This window comes from Pelodiscus sinensis, chromosome 5 (genome assembly GCF_049634645.1).
Source record: "Pelodiscus sinensis isolate JC-2024 chromosome 5, ASM4963464v1, whole genome shotgun sequence".
Taxonomy (NCBI): domain Eukaryota; kingdom Metazoa; phylum Chordata; order Testudines; family Trionychidae; genus Pelodiscus; species Pelodiscus sinensis.
Genome location: NC_134715.1, coordinates 118,042,459 through 118,058,167, shown reverse-complemented (window position 1 = coordinate 118,058,167; position 15,709 = coordinate 118,042,459). Strand labels below are relative to the sequence as shown.

Genomic DNA, 15,709 nt, shown 5'->3' with positions numbered 1-15,709 from the left:
AAATTCCAGTCAAAGAGGAGAGAGAGAGAGAGGCAAGAGAAGATTACTCACCCTGTGCAATAATAGAGGTTCTTCAAGATGGTTATCCCTGTGGGTGCTCCTCCTTAGGTCTTTGGGGCTCCGCTGTGCGTCTAGTCAGTACAGTCAGTAGCAATGCCCCCGATAGGCTGTGCACACAAGGCAGATGGCACATGTGGTGCCGCTATTACGCATGTGCAACCAACCGTCCCTTCAGTTCCTTCTCATCTCCGGAAGGAGAAATCAATATGTCTGAAGCAGAGGGGATGAAGGGAGAGTGGTGGAGCACCCATAGGGACAACCATCTCAAAAAACTTCTGTTATTGCACAGGATGAGTAACCTTATTTTCTCCTCCGAGAGTGTTTCTGTGGGTGCTCCACCTTAGGTGTGTAGGATGATGGGGAAATAGCAGGAGACGCCATGGAGCTTTCCTGGATATGTGAAGCATGTGAACAATACTGTGGACACTTCCTGTTGGCATTGGTTGTAAGTAAGTCCACTGTGGGAATCCCCAGCATTTGAAAATCACATGTAATATGTCATCGTCTGTCTCCCATTCGTGGTTGGAGCTGAACTTCCTGCTCCGTGTGTCTGCCATAAGACTGTCCTTGCCCGAGAAGTAAGAAGCTTATATGTGGACATTCTGATCTATGCATCACGACCATAGGCAGACTAGACTGCCTTTCTGCATAGATGGATTTTGGGAAGGTGGATTTTGGTAAGTTCAGAAAGCTGATAGGTAAGGTCGCATAGGAATCAAGACTGAAGGGAAAAACAACTGAAGAGAGTTGGCAGTTTTTCAAAGGGACATTGTTAAGGGCCCAAAAGCAAGCTATTCCACTGTGTCGGAAAGATAGAAAATATGGCAAAAGACCGCCTTGGCTTAACCACGAGATCTTGCATGATCTAAAAATAAAAAAGGAGTCCTATAAAAAATGGAAAGTAGGACAAATTACAAAGAATGAATATAGGCAAACAACACAGAAATGCAGGGGCAAGATTAGAAAGGCAAAGGCACAAAATGAGCTCAAACTAGCTACCGGAATAAAGGGAAACAAGAAGACTTTTTATAAATACATTAGAAGCAAGAGGAAGACCAAGGACAGGGTAGGCCCACTGGTCAGTGGGTAGGCCCACTGCACTGTGGCTTAATTGTCCATAAAAATCTATATGGTGTTGCCCTGTATAAGGTGTAGGAAGTGTTGATGTGTAGAGTACCACACTGAATTCTAATACATTGATGTGCAGGGAATGTTTGTGCGGATCTCATTGGGGGACTTCTGTGGAAGGGTACCCCAGCGCAAACATTTTTGGGGTCCTCCCACAAGTTTAGTGATTGTTTGATTTTGTTTGGAATTGAAATCAGTTTGTTGATATTGTTATAATGAGGTCTGTATACCGTTCTTAGCCACTGCTGCATCGGTCTCATGTGTAATCTGGCATGTGCCACCACTGATGTGGCTGCTGCCATGTGGCCAAGTAATTGGAGGCAAGCTCTGGCTGGGACTTGTGGGCTGGTTGGAGCAATTTGATAAGGTCCTTGATAGACTGGAATCTCTTTTGTGGAAGGGAGGCTATTGCCCTCACACAGTCGAGATAAGCCCCAATAAATTCTATAGTCTGAGCTGGCTGGAGCTTGCATTTGGAAAATATTTTATTTGTAGCCCAGAGTCTAGAACAGAGCTATGGCTAAGGAGACCACTTTGTGAGCCTTTTGCCACTTTGTGAGCCTTTTGCCTTATCAGGCAATCGTCGAGATAGGGAAATATGGGTACTCCTTGTGTGCATATCTGCAATGATGTTTGAGAAGACCCTTGGGGATGTGGAGAGTCTGAAGGGTAGCATGGTGTATTGGAAATGTGCCTTGCCAAGTGCAAATATTTGGTATTTCCGATATGCTGGGTGAATGAAAATAGGCATCCTGGAGGTCTCCTTTGTTTAAAGTTTGTTTATCGCAGCTAGAGTCACCATCTTGAAGCGTTGATGTCATATGTGTCGATTGAGCCTTTTAAGGTCGAGAATTGGTCTCTACTCTCCTGATTTCTTTGTTTTGAGGAAATAATGGGAGTAGAAATCCCTTCCCTTGTATTGCTGGAGTGCAGGTTCTATGGACCCTAGGTGGAGAAGATGTTCTATCTCTTGGAGTAGCACGCTCTTGTGAGATGGAACAAAAGACAGGACTATGCAGAACTTTAAAGACTAACAAGATGGTTTATTAGGTGATGAGCTTTCGTGGGCCAGACCCACTTCCTCAGATCAAACTGTGGAAGAAAATTGTTTAGACAATGTCCAGGCAGGTTGAAATGGCAAGAAACTGTTTTTTCTTTGTGAAACTGTCTGATGTCTGATTTGTGTGCATTGATTCTTTGGCGAAGTATCTGAGAAGTTTGTCCAATATACATAGCAGACGGACACTGTTGGCACATGATTGCATAAATTATATTTCTGGATGAGCAGGAAGGGAGGGAGGGTGGGAAGCAGAGATAGTAGAAAAGGGAGTGCAGTATACACCCTTCACAACACCTAACACCCACTTATCGGTCGTGATAGAGGACAAGTGACAGTAGGAAGGTAGTAAGCAGCGATGCAATAGCAGATGGGTTTGACGTTGCTCTAGACGATCAGACTCTCATCCTGATCTTCTAAACGTTTGTCTCGAGGTTGATAGTTGAGATATAGTAGCTTGGTCAGGGGCCTGTCTTCGTCTAGTTTGTCATTGCCTCCTCCTATTGTCAAAATGACTCTAAGCTTGATTGAAGGGCAAAGATTTATATCTTTGATTAAAATATCTGTTCTGTTTCTGTTTGACTGCAGGTATATGTATGCCAAGAGTTTTCATTGTCGCCCTGGAATCTTTAAGTGAATGGCGGGACGCATCTGTGGAATCTGCAAACAGTTTTGATCCTCTACCGTGGCCTGTACCTCACATGGAAAACCTGACAAGTGAAGCCAGGAGGACCTTCTCATCCCAATGGCAGTAACAATCAATTGTGATGCTGTATTGAAAGCGTCCAGGGTGGCTTGTAGGGCCATACGGGAAATCATTATGCCCTCATTTATGTTGGCTGTGAATTGCTCTCTTATCTTCACATAAGCAAAGAGTGAAAGCTGTTCAAAGATAGGGTGGGTGTATTTTGCCAACACTGCCATGTAGTTTGATTTATGGAGCTGAAGAGAGGACAAGGAGTAGTACTTTCTCCCCATGAGGTCTAGATGCTTCCATTCCTTATCATATGGGGTGATGCGCATGGTGCTGTTTGCCCCTCTGATTAATGGAATCTACTGCTATAGAGTTAGGGGATAGGTAGGAAAAGTCCACACCCTGTGAGATCACATAATATTTATGATCAGACCTTATGCAGACCAGTGGTATCATGGCTGGCATCTGCCAGATGACCCTGGCAGGGTCCATAGGCACTGAGCCCATAGGTAAGGCAAGTTTAGAGGCAGGTGAGGCATGGAGTATGCTGGTCAGTTTGTGCTGAGTTTCAGGAAGGCTGACCAAGGAGACCTCAAGGACTTCTGCAACCTGCTTGTAGAGTTTCTGAAAAGTACGGAAGTTATCTCCTGCCACCGGGTGCGGAGGCATCAAAGTGTTATCAGGAGAAGAGTAGGATATGTGCATTGGGGAACGGGAGGAAACAGAAGACTCCTCTTCACTAGATGCTGGTTCCTCCTCTTCTTGATAGACTGACCTGTCAAGTGATGGCATGGATGCTGCTTTAGAGGAAGGTGCCATTGATGTATGGGGTTGCACCTGCTGCAGATGTTGGGCTCAATATGCTGCCTATGGTTCCCAATAGGACCAGATGCAGGTGTGCTGAACAGAGGTGTTTTGGATACTGATGATACCCTGAGCTCCTCCGTAGTGATGAATAGAACCGGTATTGGCATCTGCGGTGTTGACAGCTACTGAGACTTTTGCTGCTACCTGCGGTGCTTAATGAGGAACCATCGGTGTCACATGCCTATGCTTCTTCGGTGCCAGGGGCGGCATGGATGCCTATGGTGCCATATGAGGCTTAGGTTTCTTCAATGCCAGTGGTCCTTCACCAAAGATGGCTTGATCTTATCGATGTGTGTGCTGATGGTGCCAGGAGCGCCAATTTAGACTTGGCTTCACCTGGCACCTTGGTACTCGGCTTTGTAAGGTCCTTGAACTCTCAGGAACCGTTGGTGCTGGATGGTCCTGGTACCTCCCAGTCTGGAGCCGTAGCAGGGGTTGGAGCAGAGGGTACTTTGAGGGAGAGTCACTTTTCCCCGAGGAATGAGATCTCTTCCTAGATTGACTGGAGAAAGAGTCTCTCAAGGTAGAACTAACAGACATGGCCCTTTCAGACATGATCACGGGGGATGGCTGGCACAGGGGAGAGGAGTGCTCTGGGTCTGAGAGCACTGTTTTCTTCGGCAATAGAAATTTCAGTTGAAGCTCCCATGCCTTCTGCATGTGAACCACTAACTGCCTACAATGCTGTGCAGTGCGTGTGCCTGACCCAAGTGCAAACAGTGGGAATGTAGGTCTGAAACGGGGATAGATAGGCTACAGGAGAGGCAACATTTGAATCCTGGGGAATCAGATACGTAGATGGTATCATGAGCTTTTGTGGGCACAGCCCACTTCTTCAGATGACTGGAGTTACGAGTTTAGGATGTGCAGACCAAAAATAAACAGGAGAGGGGAAGGGGAGGGAGGAGGGAAAAAAGAAGGAGGGTGAGAGACAGGGAGCTAGAGGGAATCAGTAAGTACCTGAAGATTGGGTAGTTAAAATGAAGCAGATAAGAATCCAAGTCAATTGATAGTATCCTTCCTGACATAGGAGTCTACTCAAAGAGCTGTTTGCACCTTCATCGGCTGTTAAGTTGGTAGTGCCCCAACCAACCTTCATCACGATTGAGTCTATTAGCATGTGAATAGAATTTGCGGATGAACTCTAATTCCAATGTTTCTCTGTGTATCTGGCTAGTAGAACTGGTTTGTGACAAAACAGCTACTTGAAAATCTTTTAAACAGTGATTAGTCAGATTAAAGTGTTTCCCAATAGGTTTCTGTATGTTTCCTTTATGTATATCTGATTTGTTTCCATTGATTCTTTCCTGCAGAGAGTGTCCAGTTTGCCCAATATATATAGCAGTGGGGCATTGCTGGTGCTACCAGACCATTTGTTGTTTTTTTCTGTACAGACTAACTCGGCTACTCCCTGAAGCAAGTACTAAGAGTCTGGGAGGCCAAAAAATGAGCTTGCATTTGGAAAATATTTTATTTGTAGCCCAGAGTCTAGAACAGAGCTATGGCTAAGGAGACCACTTTGTGAGCCTTTCGCCTTGTGGTTGCTCTTATCAGGCAATCGTCAAGATAGGGAAGTATGGGTACTCCTTGTGTGCATATCTGCAATGATGTTTGAGAAGACCCTTGGGGATGTGGAGAGTCCGAAGGGTAGCATGGTGTATTGGAAATGTGCCTTGCCAAGTGCAAATATTTGGTATTTCCGATATGCTGGGTGAACGGATACATGAAAATAGGCATCCTGGAGGTCTCCTTTGTTTAAAGTTTGTTTATCGTAGCTAGAGTCACCATCTTGAAGGGTTGATGTCATATCTACTGTTATTATTTCTGTAGAATCCACAGGGATGTTATGTGATCATGAAAATGAGTGAGTTCATCCATAAGACATCTCTCTCCATTATATAAAACAATTTGAGAATTTCTGAACTAAAGTAAACAGAACTATAAATGTGAATCAAGTTTAAAACTTAAAAACAACAAATAAATATTTATGAGTTTATTATGCTAGCAAATGCTAAACTAAGTATACGTTTTTTAAATCTTTCCGTTCTTACCACTACTTCAGAAGTAGATTGAAGATGCTGCATCTCAGTTCTGGGAACTCTCTCACACAGCATATGGAGTTTTAGTTTTTCAAACAATACCTACATTAACAAAAATTATATATTTCCATGTGACGGAAATGTTTGAAAATTGAAACATAATGTAGCATTACTGTTGTGCTTCTGGCCTTAAACTGCATAGAAAATAAAAAACATACTGTAGCAAAAAGGGAACTAGCACAAAATGGGGAAAATGTTAAATATTTGTAAAATTGTTGTACTTAACGAAAGCAAACAGGACTTTTCTTTAATTTTAAAGATTCCTAAACAAATAGTCACTATGTATTGCTATTACCATGACCTGGGTGAAACCTTGCTATGGACTGAGTTACTGCTTTATAATCCCTCTCCTCAGATAATACTTTATAGTGTTAATTTTTTGAAGAAAGATCGCAATCTAAACAGTACCTCTCTCAGCTGACTACTGCTGGTCAATAGGAATTGTTGTCCAGCAGCTCGATGGGCTTCCTGCTCAAGTTCTTTCAATCGCAACTATAAAATTGGTATATTATAATTATTCCACTTGCACTACTTCCCTCAATTTACAGTTACAGTCTAATTTAACAAGCATCCAGATCTATTTTTACTTATTTGCAATTTGATGACTGTATGTGTCACCACTGTGGGCTATCTATATTTGGTTTAACATAATTATTAAAAATCAGGAAAAGGGGTGAGTAATGAGAAGTGATTAGCAAAAAGTTATTAAGTAAATCAAGGCCAGAAAGGACTGTGAAGAACTTCAGGGCATGTCAACACTAGGAAATTATTTTGAAATAATAACTCTCAAAATAACTATTTTGAAATAAGCTTATTCCCCAAGGAAAGCCAGCGTTATTATTTAAAAATCACGAGCCCCTTATTTCAAAATAATGGGCTTGGTAATGTGGACACTCTGCTTGTTATTTTGAAATAAGGGAGGTTATTTCAAAATAAATCCCCAGTGTAGACCAGGCTGAGAGACCTAAGTGAATGGTAACATGATGGCAAACTAAGTTCAGAGGGAAAAATTTAAACTACTCATGGTCTTTATAAATTTCTAAATAATTGTATCAACTCAAGAAAGAGACCTGAACATTATTATGTGGGCTGCCCAGTGAAGAACTCTGCTGAATGTGCAGTGGCAGTCAAAAAAAGTAAACAAGATGTTATGATGCATAAGAAATGAAATGAAGAATAATAGAAAAAATATTACAATTCCATTATATAAATCATAGATGTGACCACATCCACAATACTCTATTGCAGCACTTACCACATCAATTCAAAAGGATATTACAAAATTAGAACATACTCACAGAAGGGCAATAAGAATGATCAATGGCACAGAAAAACTCATATGAAGAAACTAAAAAATGTAGAATTGTTTACCTTAGGGAAAAAAAGACAAATAGGAGTGGATGAGATAAAAGTATATAAAATAATGATGAATATAAAGAAGATAGATCAGGAACTTCACTTCTGTCTTATGGCCTTGCAACATAAGAACAAGGGACATTATATAAAATTAGAAGTGTAGCAAATTTAAAACTGATTAAAATACTTTTTTCACACATTGTGCAATGAGGGTGGAACTCACTGCCACAGGACATAACTGAGGCCAAAAACTTAGCAGCATTCAAAAAGGGACTGGATAAAAAATATTTTTATGGATAAAAAATATCCAGATATATCATAAATATTGTTATAAAGTTGGAAGTGATATGTTGCAGGGCTTCAACTAATCTTTATAGAATAGGATGAACCCTAATATGGAGGCGAACTAAGAAATATTTTACCTGATAACAGAAACAAAATTATCAGTTTGATTAATCACAAATGATTAATATCCGTGGACTTTGGAGGTAATCTTATGTTCTTCTGGAGGCTTCAGGACTAATGTCCAATCTTCAACTCCGGCCATGGAAAAGTTCGTCCAAAGCTGTAAAAATTCTCCAACCACCCATTATTAGCCCTAAAACAACAACTTGAAATTATATTGCCTAGCCTCAAGGCAATTATGTGTTTAAGTCCCTGTGATGGGGTATTCACTCCACACTTGCCCTGACAGAGTTAATGCAAACAGAGAAGAAGGCTAATTAACCCAACAGGCCATAGATAGGAGAAATCAAGTATCTAAGCAATCCCCTGACTGAATGAGGAATCCCAGCTGAGGAGGAATGAGCTGAGCTGGCATTATAAAGTGAGGAAATTGAGGGGGACAGCTTGGAATGTCTGCATTCATTCCCTCGGAGAAGGGATGTGCATTTGAACTGGCAAGCCTGAGAGGGGGGGAAGCCAGGCAGATAAGACAGAGATCAGGAAAAGGCTGGAATATGTAGAAAGGAACAGGCCTTGACTGCTGGCTGGAGGCTCCCTGAGATGGAACTCAGCATAGACAGTGGACCCAGGTTTCCTTGCTAGTCACTGAGGGAGTGGCATGGAGATAGTGAATGGGAAGACTGCCTAGGACTGCTAGCCAGGAAATACTTTGATACCCAGCAAAAGGAACTGACTTAGTTACTAAAGAGGCTGCAGAAGGTGTAGCCAGACAGCCCCCCCCCCCCATCTCAACCAATCTTGCTTGCCCTCTGAGATGTCTGTATACAGGGCAGAGAAGGAACAATAAGAAAATCAGCATAGCCATTAAGCTTTGATCTGCTTTGATGCGAGATCAGGATATGCGAGTGTCCTCTGACTCTGAGTAATGATTAAGGCAATAAACTGAGCTCGAGGCTGCAAGAAGTGCCCGGCTGGCACCCATGTTGATTCAAACACACACAGTCCCTGGGAGAGGAATTTCCCACTGAGAAAAAAAGAATGCCCAGTACTTCCAATTTAATCCTCTCAACTCTCTCTTACAAGTGTAAATTAAGTTCACAACTCCCTTGTAAGAATTGGTCTCACAAAAGACAGACCAGCACCATTTGCCATCACAGATAAGAAAGAGAAATATGTGACCCAATGGGTATAAAGGTGGGTACAGCAGCACACTCACTTTTGAGTGTCAATCTACCCTCTACCTGCTGGTCGGGTTAGGTGTTTTGACCTCCCGAGGTTCCACGGGGATGCCCACCTCGTATTTTCGGTCTTTCCGAGGAATTGAGGGACCGATCCTGGCCTGACACGCTGGGACCGAGTGACACAGAAGGGGGTAAAAATTGTACCCGTATGTGTCCTTTTGTTTTAGTGCATGCATAGAATAGAGCTCTTTAAAGATTAAGCTGTCATTTGGTACCATTATTTTCTATTTCCTATCTTTATTTTTCTTTGTAACCATTTTTTTAAAGATATATATACTTGCCAACAGTTAAGAAATAGAACAATAGCCATTGCAACCATATAATTTATAAGTTTCCTCAATAAACCTGTAACTGTTTAAGCTTTAACCTGACTCCTTCAGTTGCTGTAACAGAACCAGGCACAATTTAAAAGAACTTCAGCTGGTCTTAAGGGACAGATATAGGGAGAGCTTGGGCGTTTGGATTTGTGTCACTCCCAGGTGGCAGATCCACTGGGGCACCTTTCAGACTTTCCCTAAGACTGCTCGGTGTGAAGGAATTACGAATTCTAGCAGCTGAAATCTAAGGTGTTATAAGCTCTCCCTGTAAACTCATTGGGCGCCCGTCAACCTCCTCCAGGTTGCCCGCTGCAAGGGACCCCAGTCCCAGCAGTTGAAGTCTCGGGTGTATAACACGCACGCGCGCACACACACACACACACACACACACACACACACACACACACACACACAATATAGGAAGAGCTTGGGCGTTTGGATTTGTGTCACTCCCAGGTGGCAGATCCACTGGGGCACCTTTCAGTCTTTCCCTAAGGCTGCCCGCTGCGAAGGAATTACGAATTTTAGCAGCTGAAATCTAAGGTGTTATAAGCTCTCTCTGTAAACTCATTGGGCGCCCGTCAACCTCCTCCAGGTTGCCCGCTGCAAGGGACCCCGGTCCCAGCAGCTGAAGTCTCGGGTGTATAGCACATACACACTGCCCTGACCGTCGGATGACAGAAGGTCATGGAGTGAGTGTAGCCACAGAACCAGAGAAAAAGGCAGATTGATGGTGTGAAACTACAGGAAGGGACATTGACTTGGTGAGATATTAGACCCCAAAACAATCAGGAGGAGATGCCATCCTGGCAGAGAGTGGATCACCCCATCCAGGACTTTAGAGGAGATGTAGTACTTCTTGTCCACTCTCTTACAAGAGTATGGTATTGTTGAAGGAGTCTGCCAGATGATCCTGGCTGGATCCATGAGTGCCTCATTTATGGGGAAGACCATCGTCAATTAGGCTGATGGTTGTAAAATATCCAAAAGCTTGTATTGAGATTCTGCAACCTCTTCCAAGGGTATCACAAGCTCTTTTAAACACCTCTTAGAATTGTTTAAAATCATCAGTTGTCATAGGTGGTGGTCGGTGATTGAAAGGAAAGATATTTTTTAAAAACTATTAGTAGAGTTTCTTGCAAGGCACTTGCTTCCTATATTTGGACAGTCTTACAGGTTAAGTGAATCGTTGGGGTAGATAGTATGTGTAGGTATGTCTGCTGGCTGGAGGTTACCATGATATTCTGGGATTTGTCGATTACTCAATTGAAGAGGGGTAATGGTGTAAATACTTTATGGTATCCATAGCCTGATAGATGGTCCGAGAGTCTGAAAAGAACACTGCTTCTCCTCCCAAGATGGCTAGCATTGTTTTGTTCCTCATGATGAGGTGTACAAACCCCGGATTGGGTCCAAAGAGGTTAAAGGATGGGCCCTGGTAGCCCTACCCTTCCAGATCTGAGAGCATGGTCCAACTGCCTTTCTTTCTATAAAACTGCTCTTATTTCTATAAAAAGGGAAATAAGAACAACCCAGGAAACTACAGACCAGTCAGTTTAACTTCTGTTCCAGGAAAGATAACGGAACAAGTAATTAAGGAAATCATCTGCAAATACTGGGAAGATAAAAAGGTGATAGGGAACAGCCATCATGGATTTGTAAAGAATAAATCATGTCAAACCAATCTGATAGCTTTCTTTGATAGGATAACGAGTTTTGTGGATAAGGGAGAAGTGGTGGACGTGGTATACCTAGACAATAGTAAGGGATAGTCTAGACAGTTTTTGGTCCTGCCATGAGGGCAGGGGACTGGACTCGATGACCTCTCGAGGCCCCTTCCAGTCCTAGTATTCTATGATTCTACAATATGGTCTTACATAATATTCTTATCAATAAACTAGGCAAATACAACTTAGATGGGGCTACTATAAGGTGGGTGCATAACTGGCTGGATAACCATTCTCTGAGAATAGTTATTAATGGTTCACAATCCTGCTGGAGAGGTATAACAAGTGGAGTTCTGCAGCGGTCTGTTTTGAGACCGGTTCTGTTCAATATCTTCACCAACGATTTAGATATCGGCATAGAGAGTACGCTTATTAAGTTTGCAGATGATACCAAGCTAGTAGGGGTTGCAACTGATTTGGAGGGCAGGGTCATAAATTCAAAATGATCCAGACAAATTGGAAAAATGGTCTGAGGTAAACAGGATGAAGTTTAATGAGGACAAATGCAAAGTGCTCCACTAAGGAAGGAACAATCAGTTTCACACGTACAGAATGGGAAGCGACTGTCTAGGAAGGAGTACGGCAGAAAGGGACGTAGGGATTATAGTGGACCACAAGCTAAATATGAGTCAACAGTGTGACGCTGGTGCAAAAAAGGCAAATACCATTCTAGAATGTGTTAACAGGTGTGTTGTGAGCAAGACACAAGAAGTCAATCTTCTGCTCTACTCTGTGCTGATTAGGCCTTGGTTGGAGTAGTGAGTCCAGTTCCGGGCACCGCATTTCAAGAAAGATGTGGAGAAATTGGAGAGGGTCCAGAGAAGAGCAACAAGAATGATTAAAGGTCCAGAGAACTCCTGGCCTCCGAGGATAGAACAAGAAGCAATGGGCTTAAAATGCAGCAAGGGAGGTTAAAGTTGGACATTAGGAAAAACTTCCTAACTGTCAGGGTGATTAAACACTGGAATAAATTGCCTAGGGAGGTTGTGGAATCTCCATCTCTGGAGATATTTAAGAGCAGGTTAGATAAATGTCTATCAGAGATGGTCTAGATAGTACTGGGTCCTGCCATGAGGGCAGGGGACTGGACTTGATGACCTCTCAAAGTCCCTTCCAGTCCTAGTATTCTATGAACTGGAAAGGAAGCAACTTAGCTCAAAAAAGGAAGGCTGGGGAGGAAGACAGGCCTATTCTGAGGACTCTTGAATAAAGGATGCTGAATCTGGCTGGAATTTAAGGTTTAGTGGCTTTTTCTTTTCTTAGCTTATATTAGAGTTGGAGAGGTGGGGGCAGACAATGATCGGAAGCGATCAAGAGAGACAGCTTTAAGAGCATATTGTTGGCTTATGGGGCCCTGGATCAGAACTCAGTGGAGTGGGAAGGTTGGTTCCCCAACCAACTTCCCTGATTGCACGAGGGGCATAAACTTCACTTCCACCCCACAACCCTCTCTAGTATGAAGGAAAGGATGATGAAAACCCTGAGGTATAGCTATTCCATATACAAGAGGAGGGACTGAAGACATTATTACGTTCCGCAAGGATATTAACTACATCATGGAATGGGCCACCCAAATACCCCAAGAGAGCCTACATTAAATACAAAAAACAAACTCACCCATACTTCCTTAGTTGTCACTTACCACCCCACTGGACCCCAATGGGGTATTATCAAACAGGCACAACTCAGATTTGATGGGGATCACATATGAAAGAAATATTTTCCAAACCCTGCTCTTCTGGCCTGTAAACTAGGAAACACCAACTCAATGTGGTACCAGACCCTGCTATAACAACAGATGAAAAAGCATGTCTCCACTGGTACGATGGTCAACAGCCACACAACAGACTTTAAGATCCATGAGTACTAAACAAGCCTATTACAACATATAGTGTACATCCTACGGTGCACTAAATGTCCGAATAACAACTATGAGGTGAAACCAGACAACTAGTATGCTTTCAAATGAACTCACACAGAAAACACACTATCATCCATGAACACACACTTTTCACAGAAGGATCACTCCATATCAGACCTTTCAGTCATTGTCCATCTAAACATGAGCTTGGGAGCTTAAATTAATAACTTTGCTAGAGAATTAAAATCGTGGATTCAATAGAGACACTGTATGTCTCATTACAACAATTTGGTATCCATAAACCTTCTTGTGCTGTATAACGGCAGAGGTGTTAATTGCTCACTTCATTTTGAATGGTGTCTTGCAATATGTGGGCTTTTCTACACTGGCAAATTACTGTACTGAAATGGTCTTCCTCAGTGATATGAAAAATCACCCCCAAGTGCAGCAAGTTTTAGTACAGTAACTTGCCAGTGTAGACAGACTCCTAGCACAGAGAGCTACTCCTCCGATGAAAGTGGTTTTCCTACAGCACTGGGAGAGAACTCTCTCAGTGCTAGCGTCACAACTACACTGTCATGTTAAAGCACTGCGGTGGTAAGGCTTTAATGCTGCAAGTGTAGAAAAAGCCTGCGTTAACCCCTTATGTTAAACTGTTCCACCTAGTATTTAGCTGTGATACTCTGATTACCTTTCCCAGACTTGAAGAAGAGCTCTGTATAGTTTGAAAGCATGTCTCTTTCATCAACAGAGGTTTGTCCCATATAAAATATTACTTCACCCCATTTCTCTCTCAGCATCCCTTAAAGAGAGTTTTAATCCACTGTTAACCTCTTAATTTGCTTTCCAAAGGATATCGTCTGTATATCGGTATTTCTAAGCTTGCATAAAGGCCTGCCTAAATTATATTTGATGACCCTGGTGAAATGTAGAGAAAATGAAGAGCAGTGATCACATTTGGGGAGGACAGTTTAGGAAAAATAAAGGAAGGGATATTTCTTAATTAATATGAAAAGGGAAAACCACTTTGTGGGGAAATTTTCATGGAGGTTCAAAGGACAACCTTACCAGAAAAAAATTGAAGTTCAGATTCTCTGCAAGATTCTTTTCAATATTTTACCAGTTCTTCCCACTAACATAATTATATCAACAACCTTTAAAATGAAATGACTCAAGAAGTCATGTTCTACACACTCAAAAAGTGACTTTCAATATCTAACTCCAGAAATGGCAGACTATATAAGATGGAGCCTAACAGGATATTCAAGCAGGGTATTTACTGTATGTAAGAATAAGAAAATACATCAGCTTGTTTCTTAGTAGCCAAGGCCATGTCTTTATAGCAGCATTATATCGGAATAACTGACATTATTCCGAAATAACATAGTCCCAAAGTTCAACACAATCAAAATAATCATAAATACTTTAATGTTTAATTTAAACATTTTGTTTACAAATTACACATTTTAAAAGTATATTTTCTTTTGATAGGTAAGCCAGAATTAAAAGAAGGCAGTATCTATTTCCAGTAGAGCTCCACATTGCTAGAGGCTCAAATAATGCTGTTTAGAAACATGGCTATTATTAACTGTATGTTTAGAAATGCTCATTAAAAACTTTACTTTAAAAAGTATTTCATAGCCTGTACTTGCTCAGAAATGTAATACTATAGGGCAGGGTGAATTTGGTAGTTTTCTTATAAAGGATTTTCGCAAATGGATTTATGTCTTCCTTTTATATAAAATCATAAAGTTATCTTCATCATTAGTTAAAATATATCAGAGGACCCAGGACTATATTTGAACTTTCAAAACAACAAAAGTCTATGGGTTACAAGACTGTTAACTGTAGAATACATTACAAAGTCAAAATGGAAATGAACGTTAAAATAATTTTCTAACTACACTCTTGTCCTCTGACTGTCGATGGAAGATTGGTTCTTATACTATATGTTGCATAATTTCAAAAAAGGAAATGCAATAGTTTACCCCTAGGATCTTTGATGTTCTTTTTAGTTCTTCTTTATTCACATGAATTTTGTGGGTTTCCATCACTATAAATACAAGTATGTAACTGAGAACAAAATACAATTTTGAAAACAAAAATCTTATACACATCGATCCAAAATGTACTACTGAAAGGACTAAGCACCATCTTGGGAACCAGGAACTCATGGGTTCTACTCTCAGTTTTGCTACTGACATTCCATGTGACCCTGAGTAAGTCATGAGCTACAATTCTTTTAAACTTGGGTTCAAAGTTCAGAATGAGGCACCTATGTCCATATTTAAATACCTAGAAAAATGGCTTGATTTTCAAGAGATATGCTTTTGTAGTTACCTAACTATCTGTGTGCCTAACTTGAGGTACCCAAGTTTGACAGTTTTGGGTGTAGGGACTTTTTCTCCATCTGTAAAATGAGGAAAATAGCAATAGAGAAGTATTGTGAAGATGATTATGTATTATATTATTATGATTATTTAATACTTTGAAATAGGGCTTCCCAACCTATGCGTCGGGACCCAAATATGGATCTCTATTACATTTCAAAAGGGTTGCCAGGTGTCTCCCCAGGTGGCTCTTAAGGAGCCATTCACACATTTTTTGAATTGCCCATGGTCACCAAGTCTTCCTGAATTGTCAAAATGGGTCCCCATCTGGAAAAGGTTGGAAACTGTTGCTTTAAAAGGTGTAACATTCCATTTTACTATTAAGCAGCATAAATCTTACTAGAAAATGCTGTCTGAAAAAGTTGAACAACCTTATTTTCATTCATATTTCTTACCTGCCAAAATTTTTATCAAGGGAAGCTCCAAAGTACAAAAGAGTTTCCACAAGCCTTGATCCTGGTAAGGCAGAACACAATAACTTTTCAATGTAAATAATAATTAAATTAT

The 15,709-nt window shown here is 41.5% G+C and overlaps 1 protein-coding gene across 1 annotated transcript in view; it reads right to left on the bottom strand.

Moving 5' to 3' along the window:
• Positions 1-15,663, bottom strand: part of LOC102446796 (DNA polymerase nu) — a 144,208-nt gene extending 128,545 nt beyond the window's left edge. The window contains exons 1-4 of the mRNA XM_075930884.1: positions 15,598-15,663; positions 14,801-14,865; positions 6,314-6,397; positions 5,858-5,947 (exon numbers count right to left, since the gene is read on the bottom strand). Of these exons, the coding sequence (XP_075786999.1) occupies positions 5,858-5,947; positions 6,314-6,397; positions 14,801-14,863 (237 nt within the window). The 5' untranslated portion in view covers positions 14,864-14,865; positions 15,598-15,663. The remainder of the gene's footprint in view (positions 1-5,857; positions 5,948-6,313; positions 6,398-14,800; positions 14,866-15,597) is intronic.
• Positions 15,664-15,709: the final 46 nt, after the last annotated feature.